Raw genomic sequence first — 18968 nt, forward strand, 5'->3', positions numbered from 1 at the left:
AGACCTCTACTGTGTTTCGTTATGTTTCAAAGCGTTGTTAGGTAAATTCAGTTCGTTTTAGGTTGATCTTGCTTAGCAGTTTGCCTTTATGGATCACCACGTGATGTATGATACAACTCCTAAATGCAGTCTAAGAATGATAAGCAAGCTTTTTCAATTCTTTCAACTTATGAAAATCTTAACTACTGAAGGAAAAGAAAGACATCATCTTTCCAAACAGATCATAGAGCACACACTGATGCACTTTCCTAAATCGACATGCAAACTGTCAAAATGCACATGCATAATGCAAGTATTTCTTTTCTTCTTCCTTAATGTTGATGTATTACAAAAAGGAAGCTGTTGTATAATTTCGAATTCAATTTCAAGCGAAAGCAAACAAGTTTTTGTCCAATAATCAAAAGAACACCTTAAGATTCACTCGTTTCAACACAAGAAATACTGAAATTCGAACCATATAACGAAAGAAAATGTTCAAGCAGCTATGAACAGTAATAAACTAGCTCTTAGAATCACAACGACACTTTCTTACAGGCCTAGATCCAAGAGGTCACAGCAAGACTAGTTCACTTTCGCTACGGGAAACTGTGAATGAAAGCAAGAAATACAATAAGAACAATCACGGTTTCTTCATACAACTGAGGCGGAATGAAGGCAAAGAAAGGTAGTTTCAGCTAGGTATACAGGTTGACAACAGGCTGCAAAAACAATATAGAAAACTGGGCAACAGACAGTGGGGAATCCCAGTTGCACAAGGCAAAACTGGATCAGCGCAGGTGCTGCACTGTCAATCTGACATGCAGCGCAGGTAGCCCCTTCGGGACCTGCGTTGCAGCGCAGGTAGCCTTTGCTGCAGCTGCACTGAAGAGACAAGTCTCGTCTCTCTCAGATTCCGGGTCACAGTTTGCTCAAAAATCAATGGTTTTTGGCCAAATCAGAGGCTATCAGTCAAGTATACACTAGAGGATGATTAAAGGAAGATGAACACTATCACAAAGAGCTAAAAAGAGTCCTTGTGGATCAGCTCTTCAAATCATAAACATGCCCAGCACTGAGCTAGAGTAGCTGCCCTCTACTTTGCATTCGAAGGATTCGAATGCAGTTCGATTCGGTACTCCCTTTGTTTAGGAAATGAATAGCAAGAAACACAAGCTACCAACAAGACACTCTCCCCAGCGGAGTCGCCAGTCTGTTGTGGGGAAAAGTATCCAACACGGAATAACCCTATCCCACTCTAAGGGTGATAGTTCCTTAGCAACAGCTGAAGCAAAGCTATCTAAAGTTACTTCTTTATGACATGCAAGAGATGAAAGGAAGAGATCCACTTACCGATGTCTTGCGCAAATGGTCGATCCAATCTCCTCTATTTGCCGCTCGCTCCCAGCTCCAAGTCTTCTCACGGGCCCAGCTACACGAGATCCTGCGAACAAGACAAGAAAAGGAAACTACAAGAAGCATGCATTCATAATTGATTCAAGGATTAGCATAAATCAAATACGCAAGTAAGACAATACACCATTGAAACACATGCGAATAGAAGAACCTCAAATGCTTTATTAATATAAGGAAGTAAGGTTCAGGCGGTGATACAACCGTGAGAGGTCCAATCCAGCATCACCTTCCCGACGGAAAGAAATCTCCTCTTCACCTCCCTCAAGCAATCACCCAATACTCTCAACTGTAAACCAACAGCAATTCTTTGCACAAAATTCCCGCCTCTAGATCCCATGGGATGAGATCCTTATATAGAGTTTTGGAGTGAAGATAAGTCAGCTTGATGTGTGACTTGTCGTCCTCTTCAACTCCAGTTGTTCTTCAGTCCTTGAGTCCACTCGGAGTTTCTACCTTCCACTTGGAGTTTTAGAAGCTCTTAACTCATCATTAGGCGAATCTTCTGATCCAAGTGTCATTTTGGAAGCTTCCTGGGCACTGGCACATTGAGAAAAGATTCCTCCACATGTCAAAGTACGCCCAGCGCAGGTAGCTTTGTTGCACTTGCTATGCAGCGCAGGTACACCATAGTGCTTTTGACATTCAGTGTAGATGCTTAGTGGAGCAGCTGCTTTGATCCAAAATTGACCTGTTTTTGAGTGTTTTTCAGTGGAGAACTGATCTGTAGTGCTGTGGTTTGCTGACCTTGTTCCTCTAGGGGTAGGAACAACATGTTTAGGGACTTAGGATCCCTCAGATTATTGACATTTCATGCTCCATGCTGTAAGGCACAAAAATGTCTATAACGCCCACCACACAAAGATCAATCTACTTCTGTGAATACCCCTTCCGACCCTACTCTTGACCCCATGCAAGTGAATGAATGAAAATTCCTCTCTCCTTCACCCAAGCTACAATATTGAAATTGTTGACCTTGTAATTATTGGCCATCGTGACTTCAATGCTAACCACAATTGGTTGCATACTTCTATCCCTCTCCACCTGCAAGAAACTACCATAAATTTCAATGAATTCAATCGCTCAAATATTCAAAACTGACATCATCCTTTTTCAAACCTCCCCCAAGATCACACATTCTCTCCCACCCAAAACACCGTTTTTATCATTGTTATTTCTCACCTCAAAACCCCTTCACCAAAACCCTCACTCAAAATCATCATAAAAAGGACATCTGGGACAGGAAAATCTCATTTAATTAAATGTCTGCAACGTGCATTTATGGAAAACTCCCTAACAAGAATAAACCCTTTGTTGTTACTTTCACCCACTAGATTTGCAACTTTCATCATAAATTCCCTTACAATCCACTTTTCCCTTCGAATCCCTATCCAATCAATGCATCCTCTTGCAGGACAATCACTCCTACACTTGCAAGAGCAACTCTATCATGCATAGTACATCCTCATTGATGAGATGAGCTTCATCGATCCAAAAATGCTTTCTTGCATTGATGATCACTTGATATAGGCATTCTCCATTCATCAAAATGCACCATTCGACGATCATTCCATTGTCCTTATCAGAGATTTAGGCCAGCTACCACCTGTGAAGGGCATTCCTCTATACGCTGGCACATCATGTGGCACTCCACTTTGGCATAACTTCGACACGTTGATAACACTTTCAACTATTTTTCTCCAGTAAGGTGCTAACCGTCCCAAGTTTGTTTCTGCCATATCCTCACAAACCTCAGAAATGGAACACCTACTCTTGAATATTGGAAACTCCTAATGTCAAGGACAAATTACTGTCTTACGCATGAAGAACAACAAACATTTCAAGACTCCATGCACCTATATGAAACAAAAAACTCAGTTCTTTTGCATAATAAAATAATTCTTAAAAAATTGAACATGTCAGTGGCACTTTGCTCCACATAGCAACAAAGGAAAGAAACTTCTGCTACAACATAAGATGAACATCTGGTTGCAAAGGTACTCTTATGCAATGAACAAAAAATTATACTCACTAGCAAATTGTGGGTAAATGCGGGCCTTGTTAATGGCGTACTTGGCAAAGTCATTTCAATATTTTATGCACCTTGAATCAAATCCCCCAGAATTGCCATCCTTCATGGTAGTCGACTTCAACCAATACAAAGGAACACCATGGGACATTTCACACCCAACATATGTACCCATTTCCCCCATCACAAGGGGTGCACACCGACATATACCACTTTGAATGTCATGGGATTTAATGATACACAAGTCACAAGGAATGACATTAGACAAAGAAACAATAGACATTGGCAGCAAAGAAGGCCAAGGTTTAACATTCACTACCATTTCAAGAGTAAGGTCATTGGCATACATTCAAATCAATCCAACATTTCCATTCTCATGCATCTCACGCATGCACGAGAATCCATATCTAAAATGTAGACAATAAGAGGAATCACTGCTCGCATCAAAATATATGCAGGAGAATACACTCTAGCAAACCATACACTCTGTCTTCCAAATTTACCCATGGTAAACACCACTTGCTACTTAACCAAATTTCACATACGCTTGCTTGCTATTACATTTAACCTCATATTGTTTTATTCTTATTTTAAAAAAAGTTCATATTTACTTTATTTATAAAAAAAATTGCTTTCAGCATACACGTCCATTATCACTTACTATTTCTCTTTTTTAATGACCAACAGATATGGATACAAACTACTTACACATGCTATATGAATATTGCCGAGAAATTCAGCAGTAGGAACTTACGAGATATACAAACAAGGATCATGCCTCAACAACATTGTCTCTTTATCGTTTGAATCCAATAATTGAATTGTTACAGAAGATAAGGAAATTATTGAAAAAAACAACTCACATCCATGAAAGAGATGCACTCAGGAAAATACAGGCTCACTTGTAGGAACAAAATTCACATCTTGGCACCACACTAAACATCAATTGGTGTTGTCGATGCCATGCCTAATCATGTATATATGATTAGTTGCTCACTTCCAATTAAATTTATATATCACATACCTTTATTGTATATATGTTTAGTTATTCAATTCCAAATACATCTCTATGTATATATGTCCTGTTCCCTTGAACTACTACACCATATGTAAAATTTCAAACAAACACATTGCATAGCATGTAGAATATTTTTCCTAATTTTATGATAATGATCATCAACATTGTATATGATTCATCTTTTATTAATTGATTGTTGTATATAAATACTTGTTAATGTTGTTACAATCGATTATAGCACTTTGCACTAAGATTATTCTCATCAAGTTTATGATTTGAGTGTGTACCCTGTTCAAAAAGGCTAAGGAATTACCCCTTTCATTGTTCATGTGGAAAACTTGATTCAGTTTGTAGGCAGAGAGGATCTAAATAAGAAATTGATTAAGTGAAAACCCTGAATAAGCTTCTTAGAGCTCTAGGTAATCATCGTGGCAACCAAATTTTGCTCTGTCATCTTAATCCGCACTCGCAGGAATGCTCAAAAATTTTATAGGTGTACAATAAACTAACACCTCTAACTAAGGATTCCACTGTTATATTCTATTTCCCTGCTACATATTTAATGTGAATGCCTAAATTATTTTCATGATTTTAAAGCTTCCACTTTTAACTGACTGTCTTGTTGTGTGTAATCTCTTAAAAAAAACTTGCATAAGTTATATCTCACGAGAAGAGGGAAGAGGTTTAGTTATTACAGGATTACACATAACAACTCCCAACTTACAAACTACTCTTGTAAAAAATCCAAATATCTCTCTCTCTCGTGGAGAATCATTGCTGATAATGGGGCCTTCAGGATGCGGAAAATCTTCATTGTTGTGAGTTATAGCAGGACTGTGGAATAGGGGTGAAGGGGTAATCCAAGGACCATCTCAAAAGGAAATGTTTTTCCTCCCATATAAGCCATATATGCCACTTGGTATGCTTCAGGATAAATTACTCTTTCCAGTATCTGATAACAGTTTTAAATATTTGATCGATGAAAACCTGTTGAGTTACCTTGAATACATCTCATTGGCTAATCAACCGGGAAAAGCTGGAGGTTTTGGTGTTTTTTGTGACTAGGCAGATGTACTCAGTAGTGGTGAGCAACAAAGAGTAGCATTTTCTAGGATTTTCCTTCATGAACCCAACATGGTTTTCTTGGATGAAGCTACAAGTGCACTGGATTTGGAAAATGAAACTCGATTGTATTCTTTGTTAGAAAGAATCATTGAGACCTACATATCCGTTGGTCATAGGTTATCATTAGTTCAATTTCACACATACAGTCTAGAGTTTGGTGAAAACTTTGATCAGACAATATATTCTAAATTTGACTTTGAAAGGTCAAAAGTTGCATTCTGTAAATTGACATAAAAAGCTGTGATTCCTTACTCATCTAATTAGTACTATTGTCAAATGTGAAGCTCGAGCAGTGTTTTGTGCATTTTTTCAATCAACTTAGATTTATATGATACAAACTAATAAATTAATGTATCAATTATATTTTTAGAGGCATCACTCCAGTTCTTGGTCTATAAAAGCTAGAATTTATTGATTTCAAATCATTGAAATAATCAGGATATGTGTATTGTTACCTATTAAAAATTATTTTCAATTTCTGCATTTTTTACTATATTCTCAATTTTCAATGTAATACTTTACATCTGGAAAGACGACATTATGGAAGGTAATATTATATAAGTACAACCCCTTGCAAAGTTGGATAACAAATTAGAAATGTCATTTAAGAAAATATTTCTTTTAGAAGACAAGCGTATGTAATAGCTTCAGAAGAAGTTATGATGACTTCCCACTTCAATATAGATGAGATTCACAGGTACACAATTGTTGTTGTATCATGTTTTGAACTATTGAAATAATTAGCATCTTGTACCAATGAAGCTTTTCTCGGTGACTGTGTTCAACCTACATGTCCAATTTTATAGTGTTAACACATTACATTTCGAACAATGGCAACATAGGAAGGCCAAATATTATTGTTTTGCTCTTTTTTCTTTGGAGATTAGTACACTGGATAAACTCAACTACTAATGTTTCACTAGTAATTCAAGGGAATCCTACTCAGAGATAGATGAGCATATCTAGAAGCTTAAGAAGTTGTCAGGATTATTTAGCACTTCAGTGTAGATGATATTCACATGTACACAACTGCTACCTTATTGTGTTTGGAACCTTGGAGATATTCAAATACTCAAGATTGAAACATGGCATATTGTATCAATAATAAGAGGTTCCATGTCAGCGTGTTTGGCTTATATGCTTAAATTTACAATGTTATCACTTCATATCTAGAACAAGTATCAATGCCATTATAGGATGTGATATATGAGTGTCTCTCTTTGCAGATCAATATACTCGATAAAAGGGTCAATAAATCCTTATTTAGTCATTAAAAAAAATCGTACTCTCAGAAAATGGTCATATCTGATAACTTCAGAAGTGGTGACAAGAACTTCCTACAATATTGATGAGATTCATGTGTACACAACCGCTGCCTCAGGAGCTCCACAGTTGATAGGGTCTCGTCTATTTTCATATTCAGTAAACAATTCAAAGGTCCACACAAACAATATATATTGTGAAAATAAATCTTTCTTGTTATAGCTATTATTTAAAGGCCTTATCCTTGCCATAGAGTTTAGACTATCAGCAAATTCTCTGACACTGATTGCAATTAACTATAAATTTCTATCCTATGTTTTATAGCAAGGGTTAGATATGCTTCTGAACAGAGGTTCACAAGTCAAATAACTATCATTTATAAAACATTGTAAATACCACTTCTCGGTCTTTACTGAACCCAAAAATTGTAATGTTCCCATCTTTCTGGATTCTCCATTGCTTACATAAATTCCCCTCCGTTATTTAATCAATCTCTTGTGGGTAAGAAATGAACTTTTTTAACAAAGTTAGTGTCCAATTTTAGGAATTTAAATTAATTTTAGGGATTAATGCATAATCTAATCGTGAAAAATTGACGTTTATATATGTTGGAAGGTTGTAATTAAGTGTCATATAAACCGTACAAAATTAATATTTTAATCATTAAATACTTTTATAGTTTGTAACCCTTTTTTGTATTTTATTACTTGTATATAGCCAAGCTTGAATGTTACCAACAAAATATATTTTGTAAAGGATGTAAGGGGTAAAAGCCCGCCAACAGATGAGAAACAAGAATATTAGAGTTAGAAAACTATTAAATTTAAGGTATAGAAGCAGTTATCTACTAACTTGTTGATCTGTCTAATTTCGCACACTATTTATAGAGAAGCAAATTAACAAGCGGACAAATTTAACTATTTTTATGTGAAAATTATGTCCAAATTTGATAAAAATATTTTTAAAAATTATAGTTCTATCTAATTGCATGGGAATTTTGACTATGAAACTTTGCTTTAAATGGTTTTAGCTCTTTTTCAGAATACCCAAATTGCCAGAATTGTAAAAAGAACAAATACAACAAAGAACAAATACAACAAGAGATATGGAAGCACAAGGCTGGAATGAGGAGGTGATTGTCAACTTCATTTTATGTGAAATACATGTTATAATTTATAAATCCCTTCCAATGCTTATGCCGACTTTCAAGGATCATGTTGTGAAATAATGCTGGTTTTTATTGTATCCACCATGAACATCTTTTCTCTCGCTCAACATTTCTCCCTCACTGCGTATCTTTCTTGTTTAATGCTTTTTTATTTTCACCATATTTAAACTTTGAATGTTAAGTTTGTGCAAATCAATTATGATTAGATTCAAGTATTTTTAGGCCTTTGCTCATACTATACAATTTATTGTCCGTATGTCCAATTCTCTCAAATGGATTAAACTATAAAATTAGCAAGTTTTAGGGACCAAAACCTCCAAACTGGGGAGATCTATTTTATAAAGCATCGAAAAAAGAAATATCAGATAGGGAATGGAAAATGTCCCACCCAGTAACAAAGGAAAGTTTAGTTGGATTGGAAATTGGTGACCCAGTTCCCTACACAACGTTGAGAATGTATTTTTGTTATCAAAAAGGAGTAAGTGTTAAAAGTAAAAAAAAAAACAATAGTTTTTTTACTATTTGATTTCATTTGCAAGATCATGCCCATGATGTATTATAATTGAGCGTTCCTATATATACTTGTGGAGCAGGTGATGTTATTGTGGGTGGAATTTTATATGAAATTTTGAAAAGGTCATCAAATTTGAAAGGCATGTGTAATTTAGTTGCCAGAGTTGCTGCAGTAGTTGTAAGTTAACAAGGGATAAGGCTTAAGGAATAAGATGACATTGAGCTAGCCAAAATATTTTCACATTATTAGTTTTTCAATAACCATATTACAGTAGTTGTAAGTTAACAAGGGATAGGCTTAAGAAATAAGATGGCACTGATTTCACATTATTAGTTTTTCAATAACCATATTACAGATATGTGTATAGACTTCAAGTATTTGAAGAGCTCAATTATACTGAATTTTCATCTCAATGCTGTTGGTTGCGGTCACTTGTATTCGCTGATTGCTTTCATTCACCCTCACACTTTTGTGCAAAATATGTAATAGCTCAGCTCAAGCTATGAGATCTAATATTCTAAATTTATTAATTCAAAGAGGAAGCACCATACCAATTTAATAATAATTATCTATCACTTCACAAGTAGACACACAAGATTTATTTATTTTTATTTATAAAATAATTTCACAATTACACCCACAAGATTTATTTATTTTTATTTATAAAATTATTAACTTAATAATAATAATTTTTTCAGTGAGGTTAATATTCAATTTCCCATGTGTATGCATCCACATTATAGGTACCCACATGGTGAATGTTTATCATGTGAAGGCAATGCACTTTTTTTTAAGCTCGGTTGATCATGTTCAAGAATAAATCTCAATATATATATATATATATATATATATATATATATATATAATTGGTTTTGGAAGGGAAGAAAATATATAAGTGGTTTTGAGATAAATCTCAACTTTTTGATTGTGACTAATACTAGACCCTACCGTCTATCTAATAATTATTGACAATTAAATTAAAATTTGGAAACTTATTTCAAAATAAACCAACAAAAAAGATTACTAAAGCAGTGACAACAACAAGTGAGAATATTTTTTATCAAATAAGACTATTTTTATAAAACTTGATAACATGACTTTTTTAAAATTAAATTGAAAAACAAAAAGTATAAATATATTTAAAATAAATGTCAACCATCCATAATAATATTATGTGAATATTAAATCTTTGTATCCACCTCATAAATATTATTTCAAAATAAATATATAAATGTAAAATGATTAAAAATAATAAAAAAATTCAGATATATATTTTAGCATTAATTAATTTCATAAATATCGCAAAATGATGTAGGCTGATTAACAATAATATTTCTTTATGGTATAATAACCATAAATAATTTTTCTTTCTTCAAACATTTGGTAAACCGATACATATATCCAAGTCAATTATTTATGGGAAACAATGAGTCAGGCATTTCTGACTGCCTCGACCATGAAACCTGAAACAGTTGCAGCAGAATTCGACGAAACCAGATTATAAAGAAATAATGTGATTAGTCGTTGAACCAAACCAAATTATAAAAAAGTAATACGATTAACCGTTCAAGATGTCTTGAAAATTTACACAGAGATCGAAATTAGAAAATCAATATTCATATCTGCCAGCACTGTTCCTCACCTGAGTTTGGTCTTCAACCCATTTGCAACAATTTCCAGATTTTTGTTGGAAGTTCCTCTTTTCTTAACTTCCATCTGCACAACATCTCTCAGTCTCTCTGCCTCCCTCCTTATCTCCTCCCCTTCCATCAATCTTCTCAATTTTTCTGCTATTTCTTCCCTCCCAATTATAACATTTTCATCATTAGAGTTGCTCTTCAATCTCAGTCCAATCTTCCATTGATTGGCTAAGGATTTGTAGTTGGTGTATTGGTCATTCCCCAGAGGGAACCCCAGCAGGGGAATGCCGGAGGAGATGCTCTCTAAAATGGAGTTCCACCCGCAGTGGCTCAAAAACCCGCCGATGGAGGGATGATTGAGCACTTTCAGCTGTGAGCACCATGGAACAATCAGTCCTCGCTCTTTTGTTTCCTTCAGAAAACCCTCTGGCAGCATGGCTGAGACTTCGGTGGCCTCCGGGCCGGGATGTCGGAGCACCCACATAAAACAGTAACCACTCTCCTTCAAACCCATTGCTATTTCCTCTACCTGGCTTGCCGACACAGGGATTAAACTGCCAAACGAAACGTATATGACCGACTTAGGACGCTGGTCGTCCAGCCACTTTGTGCAGTCGATCTCTACCCGCGAGCTCGTCCCCACAACGAAGTCGCGTGAGACTGAGTGATCGAGGTACGCCGAAGGCAGCAATGGGCCAACATGTTGGGTATTTTTTGAATGGGAAAATACCAAAACCAATCAAGCAAATACCACAGAGCCAATGCTCTGTTCCATTTCTTCCAGGACCTTTGCACAGCGAAGCTATTAAAAACAAAATGACTCATAACAGTCCATTACACAGCCATAAAAACATTTTCTATTGCTTAAAAATAAAAATTGTTACAACTTTCATCCTCTACGCAGAGAGGGATTCACTGGAGAGACTCTGTCTCCTCATTTCTGGTCTTCCACTGCTGTGGGTATTAAAACAACAATTTCTTGCTGCTCCTATGTTTTACAATGGCGAATAAAACCATTACATCCCTGTTTTCTTTAACTTCTCGCACTGCTATGCGTTCAATACATTTCCATGAACAACAAAAAGAATGCGCACAGGCTCAACACCATTACAATGCACCTCTGTTTAGTTTTTACCGCACTGCTGTGCGTTTTTAATACAACAAAAAAAAATCACACACGCCACCGTGCGCACCCACCATACATAACACTGTTCTCTCTTGCGCATCCCATGCGCAGCCTCAATGCACACCAAAAAGATACAACACGCGCAGCCACCACTACACATAAAAACTACAGCACGCGGGCTTCTTTTACTACAACATATAAAAAACATATATATTAAAAAACATATAAAACTATATGCCCATAACCATATTAAACGTCCTCCACCAAAAAACTACGAACAACACTTAATATTCATTAATTCTTCCATCCGGCGGTCAAACCAAAAACTTCCATTCCACGCAAAAAATTGATTTGACGCAGGCGGTATGCATCTTCGGGAAATCAACGGCTGAGATCGCGCGCCCAGATCGCTGAGCTGATCCGACGAGGTTCGCTCACCATCCTCGGGCAAACCAAACGGACTTTAACGTCCGGGGAGCAGGCGGATTTGGTGTTGTACAGTGGACGCGTGGCGCCTCCTGATTGTGTCGGGGCCTCAGCTACGGATACCGCCTTCTGCGAATGGTGGTGCGGGGAGACCGGGGCGGTTTTCCGAAAACTGCCCTGCGCTGTTGAAATTACAAATTTAACACTCCCCTTTAATTTCAACTGCTGGGCATTAGGACATACCCAAACACTTCCTCTCGTAGAGGGATTCCTCAGTACTGCTGTTACAAAGATATCATCCTCACATAGAGGGATTCACCAACTGCTTCTGATGCAGTTCACAAACAAACAAAGTTGTCTTCCTCTTAATAGAGGGATTAACCTGAAACTGTGCTTAAGAGCACCTTCCTCATGACAGAGGGATTCACCATTACAATGTGCTGAAGAGCACCTTCCTCATGACAGAGGGATTCACCTGTTATAAAAAACATCTTCCTCTTAACAGAGGGATTTACCAAACAATGCTAAAGAGCATCTTCCTCTCAACAGAGGGATTCACCAAATGACTGCTTCAAATGCAGTTCCAAAACAAACAATCATTGCACTGCTGTGTGTGCAAACTCATTACAATGTTCTCTTATGCTGATGCATATTCTCTGCTGCACTGTTGTGCCATCTTCTTTACTGTGTCTACCCCACACTGCTGTGTCTACACTTGCACTGCTTGTGCACTTTTCAAAGACAAAATACTCTGTCTTTTCTGGAACAATTACACTGTCCCAACTTACAAATTTACACTGCTGTGTGTAAATGTTTCTTACATTCACTGTTGTTGCATATATTGCATTTCAATTCAATGAACAACACATTCATTACAGTTACATATACTGCTGTAAAGAAAAAAAATTTCTTTTACATCTGCTGCTGTCCATTACCTTTCATTTCTTCAACAAAACTTCATGCTGCTGCATTTTCTTATTTGCATTGCTGTGTGCTTCTCCTTCTTGCCATCATGCTGCTGTCCATAACTTCTTGCTGCTGCATTTTTCATATTCACTGCTGTCCATACCCATAACCATAAACTGTTATCCATGGGTTTTTATTTGCTGCTACGTTGCCTCTACAATTTTCACTGTGGCTGCCTTTTGTTTCATCATACTGCTGTGTGCCCATACACTAACTCTTTACTCTCCATTACTTGCACATAGAGAGAAATCATCCTCACACTGTTTTGCGCTGCATTCTTCACACAACAAAAAAAATTAACACGGGTTGCTGCCTTTTCTTTTTACACCCTTGCTTCACACAATCTTAGTCTTCATTCAATTTTTTTACACAATGCACTGTTGTGCAGTTCCTTTCATTTTTCTGCTGCCACACATTATCATTCACCATTGTGCATTAAAAATCTGCTGTCCCTGTTTTTCTTTAGGCATTTCTGTGCATGTTGCATTGCATACAAAAAAAATATTACATTTTTCACTGCTGTGTGAAAAATTTCATTGCATTCTCAGCCACTGGGCATTTATGCTCTGCTGCGTTTTGCCTTCTTCTCATTTTCTTCTCATTGCTTTGCATTTTCATTCCCAATACAAAACATTTCCATCTGCTGTGTATTATACTCACTCTGCTGTGAGTATGTTCTCTCACATTTCATAAAAGAAAACTACATTCCATTGCTATGCATTTCAATGCATGTGCTCCAAAAAAAAATTCAAAAACTGCTGTTTTATGTTCTATCTTCCCACTGCTGTGAGGGTCTCCATGCTCTGCATACTTTTCTTCTTGCGCTGCTGCTCTTTACATTTGAGCGCTGCCCCCATTTCTTTTCTGCTGTTATAGCAGATTTAACTTCATATTTTTCCTTTATAAAAGGTCTTCATCAAGGAGTGACTGTTAATACAGTTCAGCAAACAAGAAAAATTACAAGCTCCCCTTTAATGTGTGCTTGTCTTCTTTTGGCAGATTCTTCTCAAAATAAATTTAGATCAGCTGCGTTGCTTAAGGGGCTTTCACACTGTATTTCTTTTCTTCTCCATACTTGTGTAACTTTCTTCTTTTGCATGGGTCTAGCTTGTGTAAGAGCCCATGTCAAGTTACAATCTCGTGCCATATGCCCAATGTTATGACACTTGAAACATTCAACATTGTTCATGAATAACATTTCATGATTTCTTCTAAAATTGTTTCTTGGAGGTTGTCGAAGACCACAACATTTATCTTTATGAAATGCTCTACAGTCTTTTGCCATATGACCAAAGTTTGAGCAAGCATAACAATAACCATAAAATGAACTTTGGTACCTGGGAGATGGAGGTTTTCTTGATGTACTTCTGAAGCCTTGCTGCCTTGAGATCCTTTGATGATAACCATTGCATCTTGCCTCTTTGACATCAGCTACATTTCTTCTTGGAGTTGGTTTTCTGCTTGGAGCAGGATTTCTTCTATTACAGCCTTCATTTTTCTCCTTGCCTTTGCTGGAACTAGGAGCATCACACCTTCTTTGTGGCTTCTTCACATCTCCTTTGCTTAAAGCATCCTCATCCTTGTTTGAGGGTTCACCTAAATACCCAAGTCCTGATTTATCAGATGGAGATCTGTGATAGCTGAGCATGTCATCCAAAGCTTGAGAGCTCTTCATGATCTTGTTCATCCATTCAACCTTCTTCCTGAGGAGGACAATCTCTTCTTCTAACTTTTCACATTCATTACTTTTCTTTGCTAGTTGTTCCTCAGTTTCTTCCTTGCTACGAGTAGCTTCAGCTGCTACTATTTTGAAGGAGATAATCTCTGTCTTCATTTTGGAGATTTATTCATCTTTTGTTTGACTGCTCTTCATTTTCTTTTCAGCTCCTTGTGCCTGCTTCCTGGCTTCTTGTAGTTCTGACTTAAGGGAGGAGACCTCTACCTTGTACTGTCCAATCTCTTCCACAAGCTTATTCAATCTCTTGTGTCTTTGTTCAAGTTGACTTGTCAAGGCATCTGCCTGCTTCTTTGCTTCATTCAGCTGATTTGTCATGGATATGACTTCTTCATGATGTTTCTTCTTGCATTGGTCAAGCTCCTTCTTAAGCTTGGCAAGCTCTTCATCCCTTTCTCTTACTTGAAGCTTGATGAGGTCAACCTTCTCATTTTCAGCTTCTATAATGGGTTCATAATTTTCTTCTTGACTCATTGTCATGGTCAGTGCTCCCTTTGCATGAAGGTCATGCAGTCTGTCCCATATATCCTTTGCTGATGTATATTTTTCTCTTACAAAAAGCCAGGAATCAGGGAGTCCATCCAAGATAGTCTTTGTTGCTTGTGCATCATACTCCATGGATTCTTTATCCATCTTGCTGTCATCAATCACTGACTCCCAGACTTCAATCCCCTCAGACATTAGGAAAGCCCTCATCATTATTTCCCATACATCAAAGTTTCCATCAAACTTTGGGGTTTCAAATAAAATGTATTCGAATGGATTGCCTTCTATTTTAGTAGAGGAGGGAGACACATTTTTAGCAGGCTTGGAGGCTTTCTTCTTTGACCTCGCCATTCTTATCTAGGCTTTAAATACTTGACTGTGTTTTTTTTTTAAATCACTGACTGTTTCTTCAACAGTAACACAAAGGAAAGCTTGAGGAATACCTTAATGCTTTTGGCTGAAACTTCACACTGCTGGAGAAATTTGACTGCTGCAACAACACCTTCCTTCAGCTTCTTTGAGTCTTCAAAGAGCCTGGACTAGCTCTGTCACCATCAAAGAGCCTGGACCAGCTCTGATACCACTGTTGGGTATTTTTTGAATGGGAAAATACCAAAACCAATCAAGCAAATACCACAGAGCCAATGCTCTGTTCCATTTCTTCCAGGACCTTTGCACAACGAAGCTATTAAAAACAAAATGACTCATAACAGTCCATTACACAGCCATAAAAACATTTTCTATTGCTTAAAAATAAAAACTGTTACAACTTTCATCCTCTACGCAGAGAGGGATTCACTGGAGAAACTCTGTCTCCTCATTTCTGGTCTTCCACTGCTGTGGGTATTACAACAACAATTTCTTGCTGCTCCTATGTTTTACAATGGCGAATAAAACCATTACATCCCTGTTTTCTTTAACTTCTCGCACTGCTGTGCGTTCAATACATTTCCATGAACAACAAAAAGAATGCGCACAGGCTCAACACCATTACAATGCAACTCTGTTCAGTTTTTACCGCACTGCTGTGCGTTTTTAATACAACAAAAAAAAATCACGCACACCACTGTGCACACCCACCATACATAACACTGTTCTCTCTTACGCATCCCATGCGCAGCCTCAATGCACACCAAAAGGATACAACACGCGCAGCCACCACTACACATAAAAACTACAGCACGCGGGCTTCTTTTACTACAACATATAAAAAACATATATATTAAAAAACATATAAAACTATATGCCCATAACCATATTAAAGGGCCTTCACCAAAAACTACGAACAACACTTAATATTCATTAATTCTTCCATCCGGCGGTCAAACCAAAAACTTCCATTCCACGCAAAAAATTGATTTGACGCGGGAGGTATGCATCTTCGGGAAATCAACGGCTGAGATCGCGCGCCCAGATCGCTGAGCTGATCCGACGAGGTTCGCTCACCATCCTCGGGCAAACCAAACGGACTTTAACGTCCGAGGAGCAGGCGGATTTGGTGTTGTACAGTGGACACGTGGCGCCTCCTGATTGTGTCGGGGCCTCAGCTACGGATACCGCCTTCTGCGAATGGTGGTGCGGGGAGACCGAGGCAGTTTTCCGAAAACTGCCCTGCGCTGTTGAAATTACAAATTTAACACAACACAGTATACCTGCAATTTCTCTGACAGAGCCTCCACTACATGGCCTTCTAACGCTTCAAAGGAATTGGCTACTACCCAATCTGCTTCTCTAACTCTTTCTAAACACTGAACAACAGCTCTGGTGTTTCCAGGGTCTTTCAAAAACGACCCAAGATCTGTAGGCTGTATGGAGATTTCAACTGGAACGTGAAATACCGATCCCGCCTGACGGTGGACTGCACAACAAGGGGAAGAACAAATCATTAGAATATTCAGAAGAAAATAGAAATGATGAATGGATAAGGGTTTGAAGTGAAAGTTTCTTGCAGAAAGGAAATAATCATGATCACCTAATTCAGAATGGTGAAGGATGGAAAACATTGAGATACTCTGCGTCCAGAAAGAAATGGATAGCAGATTGAGCTTCTTGGCCAGAGGCACTGCCCATGTGAGGTAAGTGTCGGCCACGATGCAGGAGACGGGCGTTACATTGGGTTGCCGATGAAGATCGTGGATGAGCTCCTCCACAGGGCCTTCCATGTTACCCAACGACCGATAGAAGTGTTGGATCTTACTCCATCTCTCGAACTCACCAGGCACGCAAGCGGGTATAGCCACCATCCGAATGTTGAGGCCAAGATTTCGAGCATGGGCGAATGCATCAACACCGTGCCCCAAATGGGCGTCAGTGATGATTTGATGCCATGAGTTTGTGAGGACAAATGTAATGGAAATTCCCATGGAGGCAAGCTTCTTTGCGAGCTGCATCATAGGATTGATATGTCCTTGCCCCGGCAGCGGGACGACTAGGGCGTGAAAGCCGCCACAATTTCCAGTGCTCTCCATAGTGGGGCTATTACTTTCTTTCGATTCGATGTTTAGAATATATTGGTGGGGTGTATCAGCAACGCAGAGAGCCGTGTTGAACAAAGACTTGCAGGTATTGTAGTTAGTCAAAGATGCACACCATTCCGGCGGATTCTTTCCACCTAACTTCGGATATTAGCGAAAATATGTAAACCCTAAACTTGTTCGCCATTTTTGACTAAAAGCACTGTGGAGTTCTTTTGTCTTCTAGTTAATTTTTAATTTTCAAATATTTTGGAATTATGAAATATAAAATGAAATTAATTTATTATTATTATTAGATATGTTTCCAGAATATGCCAAATTTGTAATTAATTTATTATTATTCTTATTTGATATGTTTCCAAAATATGCCAAGTTTGTAATTTCTCCCATGATACGTACATTTCTCAAACCCTAATTGTCGTGGAACAATTTCATACCATCTAAACAAATGGTGTCCCTTTCGCCATAATGATTTGACTTCTTAAATCAAGAAATGGCGGAGAATCAAATTAAAGACGTTAAAACGTGTCCAAAGCAGGAGTTTAACGAGGGCGGATTATTTTGGAGGATTCTTCGTGAAATTTGGTGAAAGAGCGGAAAATTTGTGGTTTTAAGAAATTCAAATTTGTATAATTTAATTATTTTCAAAATTTTAGAAAATTTATTTTTATTTAGAAAATTTAATTTAGATAATTAAAAAATATTATTTTATGGAATTGTTTCTAGTGTGATTTTTTGGGTAAAAAATTGTGGTGAAATTTTGATTTGTATTATTTAAATTATTTTTTTGATTGTATATATTGATTCACCATCTTAAAATATCCCTAAGGCATTTTTAATGTACGGAGTTACCCATCAAACTTATAATTTCGATAAATTTTTGTCAAATTTTAGAAAAATTAAACCCTAAAAAGCCGAATTTTTTTCCACAAAATCACACTAAAAACAACTCATTATCTTATTAAAAATTACTACAGTGAAGCAGCATACACAAAAGGAATTCCTACCGTGTTACTGATCACGTGCTTCCATGTTCCCCGCCTCTTCACGGTGTAGAGAATTCGAAATCACACTACTTATTAAATGAAAAGTGGGATGTAAGTATGTACTCACTAAATGAAAAGGTAGCAGTTAATTTCTATTTTTTTAATGTTAAAGGAACTCGCCAATAGAGACAAGCTTGAGGTAAATTTAGATGCGAATAAGATATTTTTTTAAATTATTAAAAAAATTTAATTAATATTATATATATTAAATTAAATAATAATTTATTATAAAAAATTGTATTATGACAATAAATCTGATAACATCTCTATCAAATTTATGATGATGATGATGATGGTCGTTAACGTCCACTGAGACCAAATAATGATCTATCGGACCTAAAAAGTCAAATTATTTATTTTGATTTAAGATTTTATTCCGATGCTCAAAAAGCTTGGAGAGAAGCCTCCCGAGTTCACTATAATTTTGGCATTGTAAAAGGCTAGAAAGGTCGGTATTGTAACAAAGGTTGTGAAATTGAGATCTAATGTGGTTGTATGCAGGGCACTCTAGGAGGAAGTGGTTTTCATCCTCGATGCTCTTATTCTCACAAATATGGCAGATC

At 37.1% G+C, this 18968-nt stretch overlaps 1 protein-coding gene across 1 annotated transcript; it reads right to left on the bottom strand.

Moving 5' to 3' along the window:
* Window positions 1–9928: 9928 nt before the first annotated feature.
* LOC149245186 (UDP-glycosyltransferase 86A1-like) lies at window positions 9929–17353 on the bottom strand. Its single transcript, XM_089455540.1, has 3 exons — window positions 16858–17353; window positions 16530–16743; window positions 9929–10847 (listed from the first exon to the last, which is right to left on the bottom strand). Exons 1-3 carry the CDS (start codon window positions 17351–17353, stop codon window positions 10145–10147), a joined length of 1413 nt encoding a protein of 470 aa, XP_089311666.1. The 3' UTR covers window positions 9929–10144.
* Window positions 17354–18968: the final 1615 nt, after the last annotated feature.

The sequence above is a fragment of the Pinus tabuliformis genome, chromosome 7, assembly GCF_031772625.1.
Source record: "Pinus tabuliformis cultivar Carrire ecotype Pingquan chromosome 7, CPIR1, whole genome shotgun sequence".
In the NCBI taxonomy this organism is placed as follows: domain Eukaryota; kingdom Viridiplantae; phylum Streptophyta; class Pinopsida; order Pinales; family Pinaceae; genus Pinus; species Pinus tabuliformis.

Coding starts and splice junctions, on each gene's coding strand:
- LOC149245186 (XM_089455540.1), bottom strand. CDS start 17,353: ATGGAGAGCACTGGAAATTGTGGCGGCTTTCACGCCCTAGTCGTCCCG. Junction 16,744..16,857: donor CCTTCACCATTCTGAATTAG/GTGATCATGATT, acceptor CTTGTTGTGCAG/TCCACCGTCAGGCGGGATCG. Junction 10,848..16,529: donor GAGAAATTGCAGGTATACTG/TGTTGTGTTAAA, acceptor AAATACCCAACA/TGTTGGCCCATTGCTGCCTT.